Source organism: Schistocerca piceifrons, chromosome 5, assembly GCF_021461385.2.
Source record: "Schistocerca piceifrons isolate TAMUIC-IGC-003096 chromosome 5, iqSchPice1.1, whole genome shotgun sequence".
NCBI classification, from domain to species: domain Eukaryota; kingdom Metazoa; phylum Arthropoda; class Insecta; order Orthoptera; family Acrididae; genus Schistocerca; species Schistocerca piceifrons.
The window spans coordinates 597,650,583-597,672,086 of record NC_060142.1 but is presented as its reverse complement, the minus strand read 5'-3'; the positions used below and the strand labels follow the sequence as shown (position 1 = coordinate 597,672,086).

At 46.3% G+C, this 21,504-nt stretch overlaps 1 protein-coding gene across 1 annotated transcript in view; it reads right to left on the bottom strand.

Moving 5' to 3' along the window:
* Positions 1 to 1,214: 1,214 nt before the first annotated feature.
* The window catches only part of LOC124797815, a 30,784-nt gene continuing 10,494 nt past the window's right edge, over positions 1,215 to 21,504 (bottom strand). Inside the window, exons 3-4 of the mRNA XM_047260843.1 lie at positions 9,405 to 9,496; positions 1,215 to 1,452 (exon numbers count right to left, since the gene is read on the bottom strand). Coding sequence (XP_047116799.1) covers positions 1,391 to 1,452; positions 9,405 to 9,496 — 154 coding nt within the window. The 3' untranslated portion in view covers positions 1,215 to 1,390. The remainder of the gene's footprint in view (positions 1,453 to 9,404; positions 9,497 to 21,504) is intronic.

Sequence of the window (21,504 nt, the reverse complement as noted above, 5' to 3'; positions counted from 1 at the left end):
AATAAGATAGCGAAAAGAAAAAGATTGGTGGCCTTTTCCTTCGTATAGTATGTTGTCATGATACCCAGGATTTATAATGTGTGCGCCATTCATATTCAGTGCGATGGCCACGTGTTGATCAAACCCGTTAAATAAGAAAGAAAATGTGGTATTGCCAGAGCGTAGTGAACAGTCAGAGTTGTGTAAATTACTAATAGTCAGATGTGCGTTTCCGTTTCCGTTGCATAATATTCAAACAGGAGAATAACTTGTAACTTAATTGTGAGTACTAGAGTTCATGTTACTCGATAAATGAGTCCACTCGCTTGGCAGACCACTCATCTTGCAGGCCTGACTGCTTGATGCCACAGTATGAGCAAGGCATGTGGGTGCCTCTCAAGCTTTCAATTATTTTTATCTGTTGTCATTGCTGAAGATCTTAAGGGACATTAGAAATTCGGTGCCTTTGAAAAAAACTGATAACCAATATTTATTATAGCCTTTGGACAGTCAGTAACCTGTCAATACCGATTTAATGTAATGACAATCAGAATAGAATGAGATTTTCACTCTGCAGCGGAGTGTGCGCTGATATGAAACTTCCTGGCAGATTAAAACTGTGTGCCGGATCGAGACTCGAACTCGGGACCTTTACCTTTCACAGGCAAGTGCTCCACCAACTGAGCTACCCAAACACGTCTCACATCCCATCCTCACAGCCTTACTTCTGCCAGTACCTTGTCTCCTACCTTCCAAACTTTACAGAAGCTCTCCTGCGAACTTTGCAGAACTACCACTCCCGAAAGAAAGGATATTGCGGAGACATGGCTTACCCACAGCCTGGGGGAAGTTTCGAGAATGAGATTTTCACTCTGCAGCGGAGCGTGCGCTGATATGAAACTTCCTGGCTGATTAAAACTGTGTGCCGGACCGAGACTCGAACTTGGGACCTTGGCCTGGTTGAGGACTTGCCCGCGAAAGGCAGAGGTCCCGAGTTCGAGTCTCGGTGCGGCTCACAGTTTTAATCTGTCAGGAAGTTTCAAAATTAGAGTAGTTTGAAAGAAGGTAAACCGATGAGAGGGTTTAAAGAGAGGAGTAAAGTTACTGGTTCCGTATAAATAACTGCCTTTCGTCTCAAGTAGAGGAAAATAATATCCATAGTTCTCAAGGTTTATATTAAATTCATTTATTAAAAATTCTTTTAACAATGTGGAAATATACGTAAAAATGGAGAAAGAAAGACACTACTGTGAAGAACTTAATATATAAATAAATAGTTAGTCTAAGAGTCGTGTATTGCAGATTATATCGATGAGATATGCGAATGAGAGCACCAGGAAGGCGGCAGCTGCCCGCGATGGAGCGGTGAGACGCGTCGCCCACTTCTCTCCACGCGCCGTCCGACGTCGCCTCACGTGGGTGGCGCAGTGGCTCCCACCGTGTTCCCTGGCACAACCACCACACGAACCGCGGCTGGAACACGACACCACACACCGCCACTGAGACAGGCAGCTGCACGCAGCATGTAATAATTAATTCTGGCTTTCATCACACAATGCTGGGAGACACCGTCAGAGGCTGCAAGGAGATCGTTTGTCGCTTTTCAAACTCAAACTCAAACACACCGAACTGAAATTAGACAAGTTTTGCACATTAATAGACCAAACGGCACTGACTGTTGTGCAGTACAACGACCGTAACACACGCGGAGAGTATGTCAATGAATTTACAGCCCAAAGCTGAGGAGGGATGTCGTTGCCACTTTAAAAGCGGTGGCTCGTTATTTTAAGGTTACTATTCCTTGCTGTAAGGGCTGTGATTTTTGATATTTTGTCTAAACCAGCAAAGTAAAACAGAGGCCACTACTTCCACCACATCAAGTGGATTTAGTGTTCACACTGAGCTGTGAACACTTCCCAGTTTATCAATGGGGAATAGTTGAACATGATTACTACTGTTATCGGTGGGATGCGTGCAATGGTCGTGCCAGGCGCGCGATATTGAATCTTTATCCTATCGTTAATGGCGCGAGACCTGCACAACCTTATAGCAACCGTTGTAGTTCTGCATTATTCTATGACACTAGGTGTGATTTCACGTAATGAAAGGGTGAATGTAATATTAAAGGACTCATTTATTAAACAGTTGAAAATTGAACAATAATATAACCAGATGGGGGGCGGGGGAAGAAAAGATTTGAGTTCAGCAGCCTGCCCCGACGTTCGTTCATAAGAAAGATTTGAGTTCAGCAGCCTGCCCCGACGTTCGTTCATAACAAGCCACGATAGCCGGAGAAAAGGAATTTTAGCAACGATCGCCGTATTATCAAATGGGGTCCAATTTACTAAAGGAAGGGGTTGCAAGCATGCAACGACCACCACCACGAATCAACCAAAGACTAAGAAAGATGCTAATGTGCGTGAATCGCTAGGTAGCCTCCCGTACTAAAGGAATAAAACCCCAAAGACGCGAAACTATTCATAATGACCGATAAGGTTCCCTCTGGGCCGCAGGGCGCGAATCTAAAGAGCACATCGGCGCTCATGCTTACCGAACTTCATCTGCTGGAAGCAGCACGTTCAGTCTCTGGCACGGTCACACTAGTACTGTCTTACCGCCCCTTTGTCCGCTATCCACCCGCGCCTACCCGCAAAAAACGGGCGCGCGCCTGAACTGGCCAATCAGAGGGTCGGAATCTCTCAGGGAGGCGACCTCGCGACGTTAAAATCGAGCAGAAATAGCGGTTGCAAGGTTGGTAAGGCAGATTGGGGAACTGAGAACAGGAGAAACTTTGGCCACTGCTGAATTTTCAAACGACACCACGTGCTACCATGGCGATCGGAAAAAGGATGGGAATCGGGAAAGCATCATGGCTGCTAGGAAGACTGTTGCCGTCGCCCATAAATCTCATACATAAAGAAAATTCCTGGCGCCAAGCTCCTCTCACAGATCAATGTGAGACAAACTGTAAAAATCGTCAAATGAATCAGGCAACCCATAGAAATTATTAAAATTGCCTGAATTATTATTTTACCGAATACCACAATACTGGGATTAGATACATGAAATGCGAGCACTCAATGGTGAATGAAGTGCGCGTCTTTCAACATGGACTCGAATGGTCCGTGTTTAAGATCATTTATTTGCGTGTAAATAATATGAATTTAGTGGGATAGTGTTTATATATCTATCTAGTAAAAATGCGTTGCTACTCAGATCTACGACTCGATGAAAGACCAAGATTTTCAGACAGCACAATGTTAATGTCTAACTCATTACAAGCATTTTCCCGAGAAACAGGTTTTTCTAACGAATTATGCGTCTTCAGGCTATGGTTTTCCAGTCGTCTAGGTCCCAGACGATATGGTCACGATCCTAGAAGAGGCGCTGCGGGCGACGTCGTACTGCTAGGAAAGGCACTCGCAACATTCGTCTGCTGCCATAGCCCATAAACTTCAAATTTCGCCGCACTGTCCCAATTGATACGTTCGTCGTACATCCTACATTAATTTCAGCGGTTATTTCAAGCAATGTTGCTTGTGTGTTAGCACTGACAACTATTCGCCAGTGCCACTGCTGTCGGTCGTTAAGCGAAGGCTGTGGGCCAATGCGTTGTCCTTTGTGAGAGGTAATGCCTGAAATCTGGTATTATCAGCACAGTCTTGACACTGTGGATGTCGGAACACTGAATTTCCTAACGATTTCCGTAATGGAATTCCCCATGCGTCGAGCTCCAACTACCATTCCGCGTTCAGAGTCTATTAATTCCCATCGTGCTGATATAATCACGTCTTAAACGTTTTCACATGAACCACCTGAGTAGGGATGACAGCTGCGCCAATGCGTGGCCCTTTTTTACCTTGTGAACGTGGTACTACCGCCATCTGTACATATGCATATCGCTATTCCATAACTTGTCACCTCTGTGTAATAGTCACGCTGTACCCAGTGAAGACCTCAGAAAATTCGCGTCTAATGTAATCAGCCGTGGCAGACATGCGAAGCTTTGCGTCCTTGCCCTAATGTCCAGACGAGACAGACTGACCGCCATGTCATCCTCTTCCGATGGCGTCATTGGATGCGCTACGGAGGCGCGTGCAGCCAGCTCATCGTTCTCTCAGATGTTGTCGCCTTTCTTGACTTTGGCGCCGCTATTTCTCACTCAAGTAGCTCCTCGACTGGCATTACGACACTGAGAGCATCGGGAATCGAACTCGCGTCCTTCACATAGAAGCCAGATACGCTGCACGCCGAGCTACGGAAATCAGACGTATGTAGGAATTCAAACTTTTTCTACTTCTGACTTTTCAGTTCAGTCCATTATCTTCCGCTAATTTAATCAGTACAGACGGGTCCAACAACATGCTGAATGGACCGCTCAGGATCGACATCACGTTCTCTTCACCGATGGGTGTCCCATATACCTTCAACCAGACAATCGTCGGAGACGTGTTTGGCGGCAACACGGTCAGGCTGAACGCCTTAGACACACTGTCCAGCGAGTGCAGCAATGTGGAGGTTCCCTGCTGTTTTGGGGTGGCATTATGTGGGGCTGACATAAGCCACTGGTGGTCATGGAAGGTGCCGTAACGGCTCTATGATACGTGAATGTCATCCTCCGACTGACAAGGCAACCATATCGGCAGCATATTGGCGAGGCATTCGTCTTCATGGACGACAATTCACGCCCCCATCGTGCACATCTTGTGAATGACTTCCTTCAGGATAACGACATCGCTCGATTAGAATGGCCAACGTGTTCTCCAGAAATGAACCTTATCGAACATGCCTGGGATAGATTGACAAGCGCTGTTAATGGACGTCGTGACCCACCACCTACTCTGAGGGACTAACGCCAAATCGACATAGAGGAGTGGGACAATCTGGACCATATATATATATATATATATATATATATATATATATATATATATATATGTTGTGTGCAGATGACGTTGTTACAGTTAGGATAAAAAGCTGGAGCGTGAGGAAACTGTAGTCAAATGATGGGAGATGTGCAGGTGACTGATGATTGTTTAAGGACTGGCGGCTGCCCTCAAACGTAAATAACTGTACACAAAAAGGTGACAAATCATCGGAATGAGTAATAACTGGAGTAGCCATCTGGAGTTAGCTAAGTGGGGCGATTACATAAAATTAGTCGTAGCAAAATCAGATAGTTTCCTAAGTCAGTCAGGGTAGAACAACGGGATCGTTTGCCATGCAATCCTCCATCTAGCACCGATGGGTCCAAGGGTGGAACTGGACCCTCTTGGCCAGCGTCCTCAGCTGTCAGTGGACGTCGACAGCCAGACGCAAGGGGTCGGAGTTCGCTCCCCGCATGACACCGCCTCTGCCGCAAGCCGCTGCTGCCAGGCTAGCGAGAAGTTTACTTGTCGTGTGGCCGTGAAGCATGGCTTACCCGCTGTAACGACACCGTGATCTGTAACGTTACCAGTTAGTGTCCTAGCAGCAGGCTCTAGCTGGTGATCCTTAGATTCAAGAACAGTGTCACCAAACATTTCGGTAATTGAGAATGAGATTTTCACTCTGCAGTGGAGTGTGCGCTATATAAAACTTTCCTGGCAGATTAAAACTGTGTGCCGGACCGAGACTCGAACTCAGGACCTTTGCCTTTCGCGGGCAAGTGCTCTACCATCTGAGCTACCCAAGCACGACCCCTCAGGGGGATGAGGCGTGAGTCGTGCCTGGGTAGCTCTGATGGTAGAGCACTTGCCCGCGAAAGGCAAAGGTCCTGAGTTCGAGTCTCGGTCCGGCGCACAGTTTTAATCTGCCAGGAAAATTTCGGGTATTATTCACTCACAGGGAAAATTTAATTTTATGAGGGATAAAGACAAAAGGGTTCAATTGTGTATTCGTCAAGAAACTAAACTATTTTTAAAAGATCTTTACTGTCGTCTTTTTACCGCGTATCTGAATGACAGTTGAATTGGGACATGTAATTATGTCACATATGCTTACATATGTCATAAATGGCTTCTCTAAATTATAGGTAGTTTCCAATAGAGACCACTTCGCAATAATAAGCGAACTAACTGACAGCACAATACAACAGAAACTATGTAACAGGTACTACACCGGTGTTAAAGTCTACACTGTATTGTTCGTACTTCTGCTACCACATTACAAACCTAGAAGGAAATGATGCTGGCAATGTTATTGAACTGTAAATTTCAACACATCCGCCATTTTTTTTCTTCCGTGATGAATCTTCCATCAGTATAAGCTGTTTGAAAGTGACGCGGAACAAAGCTCATTGACAGGTGACCAGCACTCCGTTCAGAATCACACACTTTTCTCAAATTAAGCTCCTGGAATTCAGTCTTGTCATTCAGGGTTGATTTATTTAAAAAACAGAGGTTCCATACGCTTTGTCATACCTGATACAACGCTTTTTGTGCCAGTTGCTCCCATTTTCAGCAACATTGTACTAGGGAAATTAATTACGGCCTTCAGAGCGCTCCAGTGCAGACTATATGCATCGTAGGATTCTGAAACATCGTAGTTATGTTCATTAATCGGTGTGCTCACGGCGTATGCTGAAGAAAATAATAGTTCCACTTTCTACCACCAGGTGAAAGTATGGCGCTGCAAGCAGTGAGAACGTTGTGTGGATAGAGGAAAAAGAGGAGTCACGATCAAACACAAGATAACGGTCGTTCTGGCACGTTTATCGGAATAAGATTACGAGTTACAACATGTGTTCAATACAATCTGCCAACTCAGCAACATGCTGCATCCATAATTCGACATGATGGACTGTTGCTCGCAGGATAGCCAGTGTAATCAGAGCGACATGTCGTCGTATGCTATCCTTCAGATCAGGAAGAGTCCGGATACATCGTTGATAGACGAGATCATTCAGATATCTCCACAACCATAAGTCACATGGATTTAGGTCGGAGGATCTGGAATGTCACACATCTTGAAATTGCCTAGAGATGATGCGGTCGTTACCGAAATTTCTTCGAAGCAAGTGCTACACCTGGCAAATGACAGGTGCTATCGCCCCATCTTGCATGACAATAGTGGTGTGGACGCATGTGTTCTTGCAAAGCTGGAATCACGTGTTGCAAAAGGAATTCTTAGCAACCTGCAGGTGTCACTGTACACCAAACAGAGCAGCGAGGTGACATCTCCTCGAAGAAAAACAGACCGAGGATGAAGGTGTTTGTATGCAGTCAATTAGGCCGAGCGCAGTGGATGTTTCCTGACGACATGAGGCGAAGTAGAACCCCGCATGCGACAGTGATTCGCATCCGCGACACCGTGCAGAGTAAACTGTGCCTCGCCCGTCCAAAGAATATCTCAAGTCGCATGTCACACATTTCCATGAATGGAAAAAAAACCAAGAGCATAGTCACGGCTTCGTAGCCTATCTTGGGGCTTCATTTGGTGCACATTCTGAGTCTGAATACCAGTGTAAAACGTGTGCAGCACGGTCGGCTGTAGTTACAGCAACTTCATCAACAACTGCCATGAGAATGGGTCGCCTCCCTCTCCTGCGGCACAACATACTTCAACTGTTCCTTCAAATTTCTTGACCGTATTCCTGAACCGTTTTATTGACATGGGACCTCTTGGCAGCAGTTTCTGTCGGCGGTATTCCCGCATTGCAGCGCTTTTATTGCTGCTGTTCTGATAAAACAATTTTACCAGCAGCGCACGGTCTTCCTTCTCAACAGCCATTGTTCTTCGTACGGAAAAATTCAATAATCAATAACTGGAAGTTTAAGTGTTTGTACAAGTTGCTTTTTCAGGTCGAAAGGGTAAAGCTTCCTACACAGAAGAGCCAAAGAAACTGGTACACCTGGGTAATATCGTGTAGGACCCCAGCGAGCACGCAGAAGTGCCGCAACACGACGTGGCATGGACTTGACTAACGTCTGAAGTAGTGCCGGAGGGAACTGACGGCGCGATCCTGCAGAGCTGTCGGTAAATCTGTAAGAGTACGAGGGGGTGGAGATCTCCTCTGAACAGCTCGTTGCAAGGAATCTCAGATATTCTCCATAATGTTCATGTGTGGGGAGTTTGGTGGCCAGCAGAAGTGTTTAAACTCAGAAGAGTGTTCCTGGAGTCTCTCTGTAGCAATTCCAGACGTGTGGGATGTCGCATTGTCCTGCTGGAATTGCCCAACTCTTTCGGAATGCACAATGGACATGAACGGATGCAGATGACCATACAGGATGCTTACGTACGTGTCACATGTCAGAGTCGTATCTAGATGTTTAAGGGGTCCCATATCACTCCAGCTGCACACGCCCCACACTATTACAGAGCCTCCACCAGCTTGAACAGACACTGCTCACATGCAGGGTCCATGGTTTCATGAGGTTGTCTCCAGACTCGTACACGTCCAACCGTTTGATACAATTAGAAACGAAACTCGTCCCACCAGACAACACGTTTCCAGTCATCAACAGTCCAATGTCACTTTTGACTGGTCCAGGCGAGGCTGTCATCAAGGGTACGCGAGTGTGCGTTCGGTTCAGAAATCCCATATCGATAATGTTTCGTTGAATGGTTCGCATGCTGATACTTGTTGACGGCGCAGCATTGAAGTCTGCAGCAATTTCTGGAAGGGTTGCTCTTCTGTCACGTTGAACGATTCTCTTCAGCCGTCGTTAGTTCCGTTCTTGCAGAATCTTTTTCCGGCGGCAGCGTGGTCGGAGATTTGATGTTTTATCGGATTCCTGATATCCACGGTAGCTGCTGTGTCCCATCGCTCGTGCGCCAACCATAACACCACGTTCAAACTCACTTAAAACTTGATAACCTGCCGTTGTAGTAGCAGTAATCGACCTAACAACTGCGCCAGACACTTGCTGTCTTATATATTCGTTGCCGACCACAGCGCCGTATTCTGCCTGTTTACATATCTCTGCATTCGAATACGCAAGACTATACGGGTTTCTTTGCTACTTCAGTGTGTATTTTTGTAGGACATGGTGAGACGCTGATGCCTTCTTGCTCATTGCAGTTACGTGCTCAGTGTAATTTAGATTTTCGACTGTTATTACTCCTCGACTCTTTACTGAGGGAGAGAAGTTGGTATCTGTCCCATTTAGGGATAAAGTTGGTATGGATTCCCAATATTGCGGGCGAATGAACCTAGAGTGACGAGCTAACACTGCTTGGTTTTTGGATAGTTTGAGCTTTAACCCTATACCCTGCACCCACTTTAACAGCGCACGCAGGTCAGATATCGAGATCCTCGATAGCCATCTTCAGTTTTATTGGTTTCGCACTTAGGTCTCTTTCAAATTGTTACGTTGTGGTGTAGAAATTATTAACGTAGTCCTTGGCTGAGACTCTAGAAATACGTAAATTAATAACGCCAGTATGCAGCTCTGATGTACTGGGAAGTATACTGTAAGAAATGTCAGCTTACAGAGTTGACTTACCTTTGGATTTCTTGTGCTTCCAGATCCTGATGCCGATGGCGAGGCCTATTATCAATAGGATTGCAATCACTATGCCCGCGATGGCTCCGGCACTGAAAATGAAGATGCACGAAATGACTACATAAAGTCAACGGGTAATACTAGTGATATATTTAGTCATTTTCATAAAGGTACGTCCAACCGCAGTTGCACAATGTCAGAGAAAGAAAAAGATGATTAAGGTTCAATATCCCGTCGACGACGACATCGACAGAGACGACAAAAACGCTCAGATCCGGGAAGGAGCCACCTCGCCATTTGCCAATTTAGGAAACCACGGCAGTTCTCAATCTTGATGGCTGTACGAGGATTCTTAGCCGCCCCTCCCCCCCCAACTGCCACATCCAATGGTGACACCCTATGATATTGGCTGTCACTGGATACGTTAAATTATCCCTCTATTTAGCACGAATGCATTGTTTCAAGCCGGACGGGGTGACCGAGCGGCTCTAGGCGCTACAGTGTGGAACCGCGCGACCGCTACGGTCGCAGGTTCGAATCCTGCTTCGGGAATGGATGTGTGTGATGTCCTTAGGTTAGTTAGGTTTAACTAGTTCTAAGTTCTGATGACCTCAGAAGTTAATTCCCATAGTGCTCAGAGCCATTTGAACCATTTGAACCATTGTTTCAAGCTGAGATCCATGGATATTATAAAAATGGACATACTTGTGTATGTATGTTTCTATATGCGTATGTATGCTCCACATCACCTCCTAAACCACTGAGCCGATTTCAACCAAACTTGGTGCACAGATTTACTACTATATGGAAAGAACTGTTTTGGGGTAAAAACAACTTACCTATAAAAGGGGTGAGGGTAATAAAGGTGTGTTGCGCACCACACATGAATATCCTCACTTTATTCAGCCATTTTTTTGCGAATAGGAACATTTAGTGACTTGCAACAAACTTCACACATAACTTCAAACTTTTATGAAATTTTCTCTAGCTCACAACCCTTACAAAATGATGAAAGGAAAGAAATTTCTTCCTTATTATATTTTCGATTTTCGTGCAGTAAAACTGCCCCATAAAGCATGACGTTTTAATTTATTATTTCTTTACTACTAACTGTATTCGCGACACACTTTGCACACAGTATTCACCACTGAATGCACCAGCAAAATTATATCATTGTACGGCACATATTTCAGCAGATACGATGTAATAAACATTAAGATGTGTGAAAAACTGCCGCATCATGCATCCCGTTTTAATTTGTTACTTATTTACTACTATCCACATATTCCGCTGTATGTACGCAGAAAAATATATCATTCTAGGAGACATACACTATGTGATCAAAAGAATCTGGACACCTGGCTGAAAATGAGTTAGAAGTTCGTGGCGCCCTCCATCGGTAACACTGGAATTAGCCTTGACGACAGTTTTCACTCTCGCAGGCATACGTTCAATTAGGTGCTGGAAGGTTTCTTGGCGAATGCCAGCCCATTCTTCACGGAGTGTTGCACTAAGGAGAGGTATCGATGTCGAACAGTGAGGTCTAGCACAAAGTCAGCGTTCCAAAACATCCCAAAGGTGTTCTGTAGGATTCAGGTCAGGATTCTGTGCAGGTCAGTCCATTACGGTGATGTTATTGTCGTGTAACCACACCGCCACAGACCGTGAATTATGAACAGGTGCTCGATCGTGTCGAAAGACGCAATCGCCACCCCCGTATTGCTCTTCAACAGATGGAAAAAAGAAGGTGCTTAAAACATCAATGTAGGCCTGTACAGTGATAGTGCCACGCAAAACAGCAAGGGGTGCAAATCCCCTCACATGAAAAACGAGACCACACCGTAACACCACCGCCTCCGAATTTTACTGTTGGCACTACACACGCTGGCAGACGACGTTCACCGGGCATTCACCATACCCACGCCCTACCATCGGATCGCCACATTGTGTACCGTGACTCGTCATTCCATGCAACGCTTTGCCACTGTTCAATCGTCCAGTGTTTTCGCTCCTTACACCAAGCGAGACGACATTTGGCATTTACCAGAGTGGTGGTGGCGGTTGGTGGTTGGTTGGGGAAAGAGACCAGACAGCGTGGTCATCGGTCTCATCGAATTAGGGGAGGATGGGGAAGGAAGTCGGCCGTGCCCTTTCAGAGGAACCATCCCGGCATTTGCCTGGAGCGATTTAGGGAAATCACGGAAAACCTAAATCAGAATGGCCGGACGCGGGATTGAACCGTCGTCCTCCCGAATGCGAGTCCAGTGTCTAACCACTGCGCCACCTCGCTCGGTTTTACCAGAGTGATGTGTGGCTTATGAGCAGCCACTCGACCATGAAATCCAAGTTTTCTCCGCTCCCTCCTAACTGTCATAGTACTTGCAGTAGATCCTGATGCAGTTTGGAATTCCTGTGTGATGGTCTGGATAGATGTCTGCCTGTTACACATTACGACCCTCTTCAACTGTCGGCAGTCTTCGTCAGTCAACAGACGAGGTCGGCCTGTACGGTTTTGTGCTATTCGTGTCCCTTCACGTTTCCACTTTACTATCACATCGGAAACAGTGGACCTAAAGATGTTTAGGAGTGTGTAAATCTCGCGTACAGACGTATGACACAGGTGACACCCAATCAGCTGACCACGTTCGAAGTCCGTGAGTTCCGCAGAGCGCGCCATTCTGCTCTTTGACGATGTCTAATGATTACTGAGGTCGCTGATATGAAGTACCTGGCAGTAGGTGGCAGCAAAATGCACCTAATATGAAAAACGTATGTTTTTGGGGTGTCCGGATATCACATAGTGTAGCTCAGGACGTATGACATCATAAACAATGAAATACATGAGAAACTGCCTCATCATGCATGAAGTTTGAATTTTTTTCTTTTTTTCATCTGACACTATTCACAATACTTTTCGCATGCATGTGCGACATGTACCGTTGGATTTACCTACAAAGTTACGTCATTGAAAAGATACGACGTCATAAACCTTCACCTGCGTGAAATGGAACTGCAGGGCGAGATTCACTACAGATAAAACTGAAATATATCTGAAAATACCAGTGAAATATGTTAAATTCATTTGAAATATATGTAACGTGTGCATGGGCGCAAAGCCACTGGTAAAAAGCTCGTCCTAAATCTTTGGAACGATTTCAGTCAAATTTGGTTTGCACATTAGATATAATCTGGAAAGAAATAATGTGGGATAAGAACCACTAGTTGAGGTGGGAGTGATGCCATAGAGAATGAAGGGGGGAAGAAGATACGGAAAAAGAGAGGGGAGAGAAGGAGTTGGACACATATATGGGAGAGGAGGAGATTGCCAGATGGAAGGGAAGGGAAATGGAAAGAGAGAAGGAAGAGGAGAAGGTGGAGAGAGAAAGGAAAGAGGTGGAGATATACAGAACAAAAGAGAGGAAGAGCTGCATAAGGAGAGGGGAAGAGAGGATTCTCAGAGAGAGAGGGGAAGAGAAAATGGAGAGAAAAGGAAAGATGAAAAAATGGACAGAGACCGGGGAGGGGAAGACATGGACAGGGAGAGGGGAGGAAGAGATGGATAATTTTACAGGGAGGAGGAGATGGGAAAAGTGAGGGGCAGAAGGATATGAAGGGGCGTATTATAGTATTTGAGAGTTGTAGCATCGCGTTTTAGTACCTGAATAGTGTAAATTCGCGTAGTCGTTTGTCTTCTGTTTTTGTTTTGAACGGCCAGTGTCGGTTGGTCACAGTCAGTGTGCTCCCTGCCGCCGTTGGATAAGCAGCTGCAGCAGCAAGTCGTATACTCCTAGCTCACTCATTTGTTACATAGTTTAATTCTTAATTTCTTTGCGTGTTTTTGGTACTTGCATTGTTTAATTCGTAAATTTCGGGCGTATTATAGTATTTGAGAGTTGTAGCATCGCGTTTTACTACCTGAATAGTGTAAATTCGCGTAGTCTCCTTCCGCCGCCGAGCAGTGTCAGCAGTGCGCAAGTAGCAGAGTTACTGCATTTACCAGGCAATCTTGTATTTTAATAACTGTTTAAATTTTGTCGATTTGTTTGCGCTCTCTGTAGATTAGTTCAGACGTTCTTTGCAAAACAGTTTTTAGCATGGATAGGGACTGCAACTGCTGCGTTCGGATGCAGGCTGAGTTGGCATCCCTTCGCTCCCAGCTTCAGACAGTGTTGGCTTCGGTCACACAGCTTGAGGCTGTTGCCAATGTGCATCACTGTGGGGGTCCGGATGGGGGCTTGTCGGGGACGGCCAGCTCGTCACACGCATCCCCGATCGGACTACGACTGTGGTTGCCCGGGATACTGCCCGCATTGAGGCTGATCCCTCACCTGTGGTAGAGTGGGAGGTCGTCTCAAGGTGTGGCAGGGGGCGAAAGATATTCCGGAGGGCGGAACGGAAGGCCTCTCCAGTTTGTCTGACGAACCGGTTTCAGGCTCTGTCTCAGGCTGATACTGATCTTCGGCCTGACATGGCTGCTTGTCCTGTTCCAGAGGTTGCCCCTCAGTCTGCAAGATCCGGGCGGTCGCAGAGGGTGGGCTTACTGGTAGTTGGGAGCTCCAACGTCAGGCGCGTAATGGGGCCCCTTAGGGAAATGGCAGCAAGAGAGGGGAAGAAAACCAATGTGCACTCCGTGTGCATACCGGGGAGAGTCATTCCAGATGTGGAAAGGGTCCTTCCGGATGCCATGAAGGGTACAGATGCACCCATCTGCAGGTGGTCGCTCATGTCGGCACCAATGATGTGTGTCGCTATGGATCGGAGGAAATCCTCTCTCGCTTCCGGCGGCTATCTGATTTGGTGAAGACTGCCAGTCTCGCTAGTGGGATGAAAGCAGAGCTCACCATCTGCAGCATCGTCGACAGGACTGACTGCGGACCTTTGGTACAGAGCCGAGTGGAGGGTCTGAATCAGAGGCTGAGACGGTTCTGCGACCATGTGGGCTGCAGATTCCTCGACTTGCGCCATAGGGTGGTGGGGTTTCGGGTTCTGCTGGATAGGTCAGGAGTCCACTACACGCAACAAGCGGCTACACGGGTAGCAGGGGTTGTGTGGCGTGGGCTGGGCGGTTTTTTAGGTTAGATGGCCTTGGGCAAGTACAGACAGGGCAACAGCCTCAATGGGTGCGGGGCAAAGTCAAGACATGCGGGGACCAAGCAGCAATCGGAATTGTAATTGTCTACTGTCGAAGCTGCGTTGGTAAAGTACCAGAACTTCAAGCGCTGATAGAAAGCACCGAAGCTGAAATCGTTATAGGTACAGAAAGCTGGCTTAAGCCAGAGATAAATTCTGCCGAAATTTTTACAAAGGTACAGACGGTGTTTAGAAAGGATAGATTGCATGCAACCGGTGGTGGAGTGTTCGTCGCTGTTAGTAGTAGTTTATCCTGTAGTGAAGTAGAAGTGGATAGTTCCTGTGAATTATTATGCGTGGAGGTTACACTCAACAACCGAGCTAGGTTAATAATTGGCTCCCTTTACCGACCTCCCGACTCAGCAGCATTAGTGGCAGAACAACTGAGAGAAAATTTGGAATACATTTCACATAAATTTTCTCAGCATGTTATAGTCTTAGGTGGAGATTTCAATTTACCAGATATAGACTGGGACACTCAGATGTTTAGGACGGGTGGTAGGGACAGAGCATCGAGTGACATTATACTGAGTGCACTATCCGAAAATTACCTCGAGCAATTAAACAGAGAACCGACTCGTGGAGATAACATCTTGGACCTACTGATAACAAACAGACCCGAACTTTTCGACTCTTTAAGTGCAGAACAGGGAATCAGTGATCATAAGGCCGTTGCAGCATCCCTGAATATGGAAGTTAATAGGAATATAAAAAAAGGGAGGAAGGTTTATCTGTTTAGCAAGAGTAATAGAAGGCAGATTTCAGACTACCTAACAGATCAAAACGAAAATTTCTGTTCCGACACTGACAATGTTGAGTGTTTATGGAAAAAGTTAAGACAATCGTAAAATGCGTTTTAGACAGGTACGTGCCGAGTAAAACTGTGAGGGACGGGAAAAACCCACCGTGGTACAACAACAAAGTTAGGAAACTACTGCGAAAGCAAAGAGAGCTTCACTCCAAGTTTAAACGCAGCCAAAACCTTTCAGACAAACAGAAGCTAAACGATGTCAAAGTTAGCGTAAGGAGGGCTATGCGTGAAGCGTTCAGTGAATTCGAAAGTAATGTTCTATGTACCGACTTGACAGAAAATCCTAGGAAGTTCTGGTCTTACGTTAAATCAGTAAGTGGCTCGAAACAGCATATCCAGACACTCCGGAATGATGATGGCATTGAAACAGAGGATGACACGCGTAAAGCTGAAATACTAAACACCTTTTTCCAAAGCTGTTTCACAGAGGAAGACCGCACTGCAATTCCTTCTCTAAATCCTCGCACAAACGAAAAAATGGCTGACATCGAAATAAGTGTCCAAGGAATAGAAAAGCAACTGGAATCACTCAATAGAGGAAAGTCCACTGGACCTGACGGGATACCAATTCGATTCTACAGAGAGTACGCGAAAGAACTTGCCCCCCTTCTAACAGCCGTGTACCGCAAGTCTCTAGAGGAACGGAGGGTTCCAAATGATTGGAAAAGAGCACAGGTAGTCCCAGCCTTCGAGAAGGGTCGTCGAGCAGTTGCGCAAAACTATAGACCTATATCTCTGACGTCGATCTGTTGTAGAATTTTAGAACATGTTTTTTTGCTCGAGTATCATGTCGTTTCTGGAAACCCAGAATCTACTATGTAGGAATCAACATGGATTCCGGAAACAGCGATCGTGTGAGACCCAACTCGCTTTATTTGTTCATGAGACCCAGAAAATATTAGATACAGGCTCCCAGGTAGATGCTATTTTTCTTGACTTCCGGAAGGCGTTCGATAGAGTTCCGCACTGTCGCCTGATAAACAAAGTAAGAGCCTACGGAATATCAGACCAGTTGTATGGCTGAATTGAAGAGTTTTTAGCAAACAGAACACAGCATGTTGTTATCAATGGAGAGACGTCTACAGACGTTAAAGTAACCTCTGGCGTGCCACAGGGGAGTGTTATGGGACCATTGCCTTTCACAATATATATAAATGATCTAGTAGATAGTGTCGGAAGTTCCATGCGGCTTTTCGCGGATGATGCTGTAGTATACAGAGAAGTTGCAGCATTAGAAAATTGTAGCGAAATGCAGGAAGATCTGCAGCGGATAGGCACTTGGTGCAGGGAGTGGCAACTGTCCCTTAACATAGACAAATGTAATGTATTGCGAATACATAGAAAGAAGGATCCTTTATTGTATGATAATATGATAGCGGAACAAACACTGGTAGCAGTTACTTCTGTAAAATATCTGGGAGTATGCGTGCGGAACGATTTGAAGTGGAATGATCATATAAAATTAATTGTTGGTAAGGCGGGTACCAGGTTGAGATTCATTGAGAGAGTGCTTAGAAAATGTAATCCATCAACAAAGGAGGTGGCTTACAAAACTCTCTTTCGACCTATACTTGAGTATTGCTCATCAGTGTGGGATCCGTACCAGATCGGTTTGACGGAGGAGATAGAGAAGATCCAAAGAAGAGCGGCGCGTTTCGTCACAGGGTTATTTGGTAACCGTGATAGCGTTACGGAGATGTTTAATAAACTCAAATGGCAGACTCTGCAAGAGAGGCGCTCTGCATCGCGATGTAGATTGCTCGCCAGGTTTCGAGAGGCTGCGTTTCTGGATGAGGTATCGAATATATTGCTTCCCCCTACTTATACCTCCCGAGGAGATCACGAATGTAAAATTAGAGAGATTAGAGCGCGCACGGAGGCTTTCAGACAGTCATTCTTCCCGCGAACCATACGCGACTGGAACAGGAAAGGGAGGTAATGACAGTGGCACGTAAAATGCCCTCCGCCACACACCTTTGGGTGGCTTGCGGAGTATAAATGTAGATGTATATGTCGATGTAGGGTGGAGGAGATGGACAGAGGGAAAAGGAAAAGATTGACAGAGGGGGAGGAGCAGATTGACAGAGGAGCAAATGGACAAAGAGGGAGGTAGGACGATATGAACTGAGAGAGGGGGTGAAGGACATTGACGGAGAGTGTGGGTAGAGGAAATGGGCAGTGAGAGAAGGTTGGGATGGAAAGAGGGGGGGGGGGGGGGAAGAAGGTGGAGATGGACAGAGAGAGGGAAAGGAAGAGATGGACTAATAGAAGAGTGGAATAAATACATACCTGGCCAACGCCTGGTACGCAACTGGAAAGCTTATAAAGTTCTCACAGACGTCCAGCCGCGTTGAGTGGTTTAAATCAAAATCCCAGCTTTCTACAGAGCGGCCCTCAACCGCTGCCAATTGGAAACTGTCGAGCTGTTGCTGCTGCCGTCCTTGTATTGATCTCTTTGCTGCAAAATTTGGGCCGTGAGACCACTTTCATATATGTGAACGGTACAACCCTTCAAAGTGGACGTGCTTAGGTTTGTAGTCCGTGCACTAATCAAATAGCACAATGGTAAAAGCTTAGTGGGTTTATTGGACTTCACTACTGAAGACATAGCATCAAGTCAGTCCACAACAGTGCTGTAGCATACCACTTAGGAGTAAGACAATGTCCCGGACTAAGTACAGACACATCTCGCGGCTGTCTGGTTCGATATGTCGCTGTACGTAGTAAATAGTTGCTCCTCCTAATTTTAGGCTAGAATTTTTTCTCAGTGACACTCTATCTGTCAGCAGTGAAAAGCTTGTCTTCTGGCTCGCTATTACGAGTTTTGTTATCTGTGTACCACAGATGAACCATTGCTAGAACTCTCGCGAATCTTGTGGGAAGCCTTGGTAATGCGTTTGCTTTCCTTTAGCTGTGCAGCCTGTGCTTAATAACACGTCCACAACAGTATTCCACGTGACAATTGTGTGTGCTAGGACTTTCTTGAAGCAACTGTCTACACCTGTCAAATACCTGAAATAATGCATTGTAAATCACCAGCTGCACCAACACGACTTTATTCTTCCGGCGATTTCGGTTCACAAAACCATCATCACTGGTGGGCTATAGCAACACGATAAACGCAATGTTGTATGCAGAGAGAAAAATAGAAAAAGATTATGTTATAAGGTTACTTACAAAGGTGTACATTGGTGTTTTATATATACATATCGCTACCATGGCGCCTCACTATGAACTTATCTCTGGTTTGGCTCACGCAATATTTACTAATATTTACAGCGACTTATGGCAGAAGATCACAATCTCAAACTTGAAGCACATAAAAATAATCGTCATGCTCGTCTTATAACATAGACCGTATGGAGAAAGAGCGACGTACACACACACACACACACACACACACACACACACACACACGTACACTCCTGGAAATTGAAATAAGAACACCGTGAATTCATTGTCCCAGGAAGGGGAAACTTTATTGACACATTCCTGGGGTCAGATACATCACATGATCACACTGACAGAACCACAGGCACATAGACACAGGCAACAGACCGAGCGGGGTGGCGCAGTGGTTAGACACTGGACTCGCATTCGGGAGGATGACGGTTCAATCCCGCGTCCGGCCATCCTGATTTAGGTTTTCCGTGATTTCCCTAAATCACTCCAGGCAAATGCCGGGATGGTTCCTCTGAAAGGGCACGGCCGACTTCCTTCCCAATCCTTCCCTAATCCGATGAGACCGATGACCACGCTGTCTGGTCTCCTTCCCCAAACCAACCAACCACCCAACAGGCAACAGAGCATGCACAATGTCGGCACTAGTACAGTGTATATCCACCTTTCGCAGCAATGCAGGCTGCTATTCTCCCATGGAGACGATCGTAGAGATGCTGGATGTAGTCCTGTGGAACGGCTTGCCATGCCATTTCCACCTGGCGCCTCAGTTGGACCAGCGTTCGTGCTGGACGTGCAGACCGCGTGAGACGACGCTTCATCCAGTCCCAAACATGCTCAATGGGGGACAGATCCGGAGATCTTGCTGGCCAAGGTAGTTGACTTACACCTTCCAGAGCACGTTGGGTGGCACGGGGTACATGCGGACGTGCATTGTCCTGTTGGAACAGCAAGTTCCCTTGCCGGTCTAGGAATGGTAGAACGATGAGTTCGATGACGGTTTGGATGTACCGTGCACTATTCAGTGTCCCCTCGACGATCACCAGTGGTGTACGGCCAGTGTAGGAGATCGCTCCCCACACCATGATGCCGGGTGTTGGCCCTGTGTGCCTCGGTCGTATGCAGTCCTGATTGTGGCGCTCACCTGCACGGCGCCAAACACGCATACGACCATCATTGACACCAAGGCAGAAGCGACTCTCATCGCTGAAGACGACACGTCTCCATTCGTACCTCCATTCACGCCTGTCGCGACACCACTGGAAGCGGGCTGCACGATGTTGGGGCGTGAGCGGAAGACGGCCTAACGGTGTGCGGGACCGTAGCCCAGCTTCATGGAGACGGTTGCGAATGGTCCTCGCCGATACCCCAGGAGCAACAGTGTCCCTAATTTGCTGGGAAGTGGCGGTACGGTCCCCTACGGCACTGCGTAGGATCCTACGGTCTTGGCGTGCATCCGTGAGTCGCTGCGGTCCGGTCCCAGGTCGACGGGCACGTGCACCTTCCGCCGACCACTGGCGACAACATCGATGTACTGTGGAGACCTCACGCCCCACGTGTTGAGCAATTCGGCGGTACGTCCACCCGGCCTCCCGCATGCCCACTATACGCCCTCGCTCAAGGTCCGTCAACTGCCTATACGGTTCACGTCCACGCTGTCGCGGCATGCTACCAGTGTTAAAGACTGCGAAGGAGCTCCGTATGCCACGGCAAACTGGCTGACACTGACGGCGGCGGTGCACAAATGCTGCGCAGCTAGCGCCATTCGACGGCCAACACCGCGGTTCCTGGTGTGTCCGCTGTGCCGTGCGTGTGATCATTGCTTGTACAGCCCTCTCGCAGTGTCCGGAGCAAGTATGGTGGGTCTGACACACCGGTGTCAATGTGTTCTTTTTTCCATTTCCAGGAATATATATATATATATATATATATATATATATATATATATATATATATATATATATATAGAAGATTTGCGACTAACTAGTCAAATAATACGTCTATCATAAACTGGGGTAGTGACTAGCTGAAGCTGAAATATTGCATTCTGTTAAGTACTGGTTTCCGTTTACAATATGAAACGTATTGGTAGCCTATTTGTAGCCTAAAAATGAGTTATTTTAAGTTAAGACGACTGCACATAGGACATTTTTTGTTACTCTGTTATTTCGTTTTAGAAGGACAAATAGCCACATTAATGAAATAAATCTTGTGTATGAATGACACACTGTATTGCAACTGTGTTCTTTAACTGCATGCGTATATACTGATTAGTAAAGATATATGTGCACCGTAATTGTTGTCATGTACGGTCTATATATACAGCCATTATGAATCAATATGTAAGTGAATTCCAGACCTCGGCTGCGAGTGGTCGTTGATTGAAATCAGTGGGGAAAATTTGTGCCAGCCTGGATTCGAACCTGCCCACTAGGCACATCCTTTGCTCACTGAGCCATTCGGACACAGTGGTCATCTAGACTGTACGGACTATCCCAGCACGCCTCTCGTCAGACCCAAATTCTCGACTTATCCACACACTACAGATGTAGTGCCGTTGCCCATTAATCCTCATTACTCGTGGCATTTCACCGAGTTTCGTAAGAGTTCGCGCCTGTTGTGCATCTGCACTGAAGAGATCAAGCAGGAGACCCAGGTTTGAATCCCGGTTGGCACAAATTTTCAACTTTCCCCATTTATTTGAATGACTGCCAGCTCTCAGCCAAGGGCTGTAATTCCTTTGAGTATACGGTCTATGGTCGTTCCTGAGAACGCCATTTGATGCTTGGTGATCGTATGTTCTTGTTTGTTCTATTTATATCGTTTGGCACTGGCCACGGTGCAAGATGTAGCCTGACGATTATATCATATTTCAAGTTCGTGATCGTGATCTTCTGAAATAAGGCGCTGTAATGATGAGCAAATGTTGCGTGAGCAATGACAGAGGCGATTTTACAGTGGAATACCATTGTACTGATA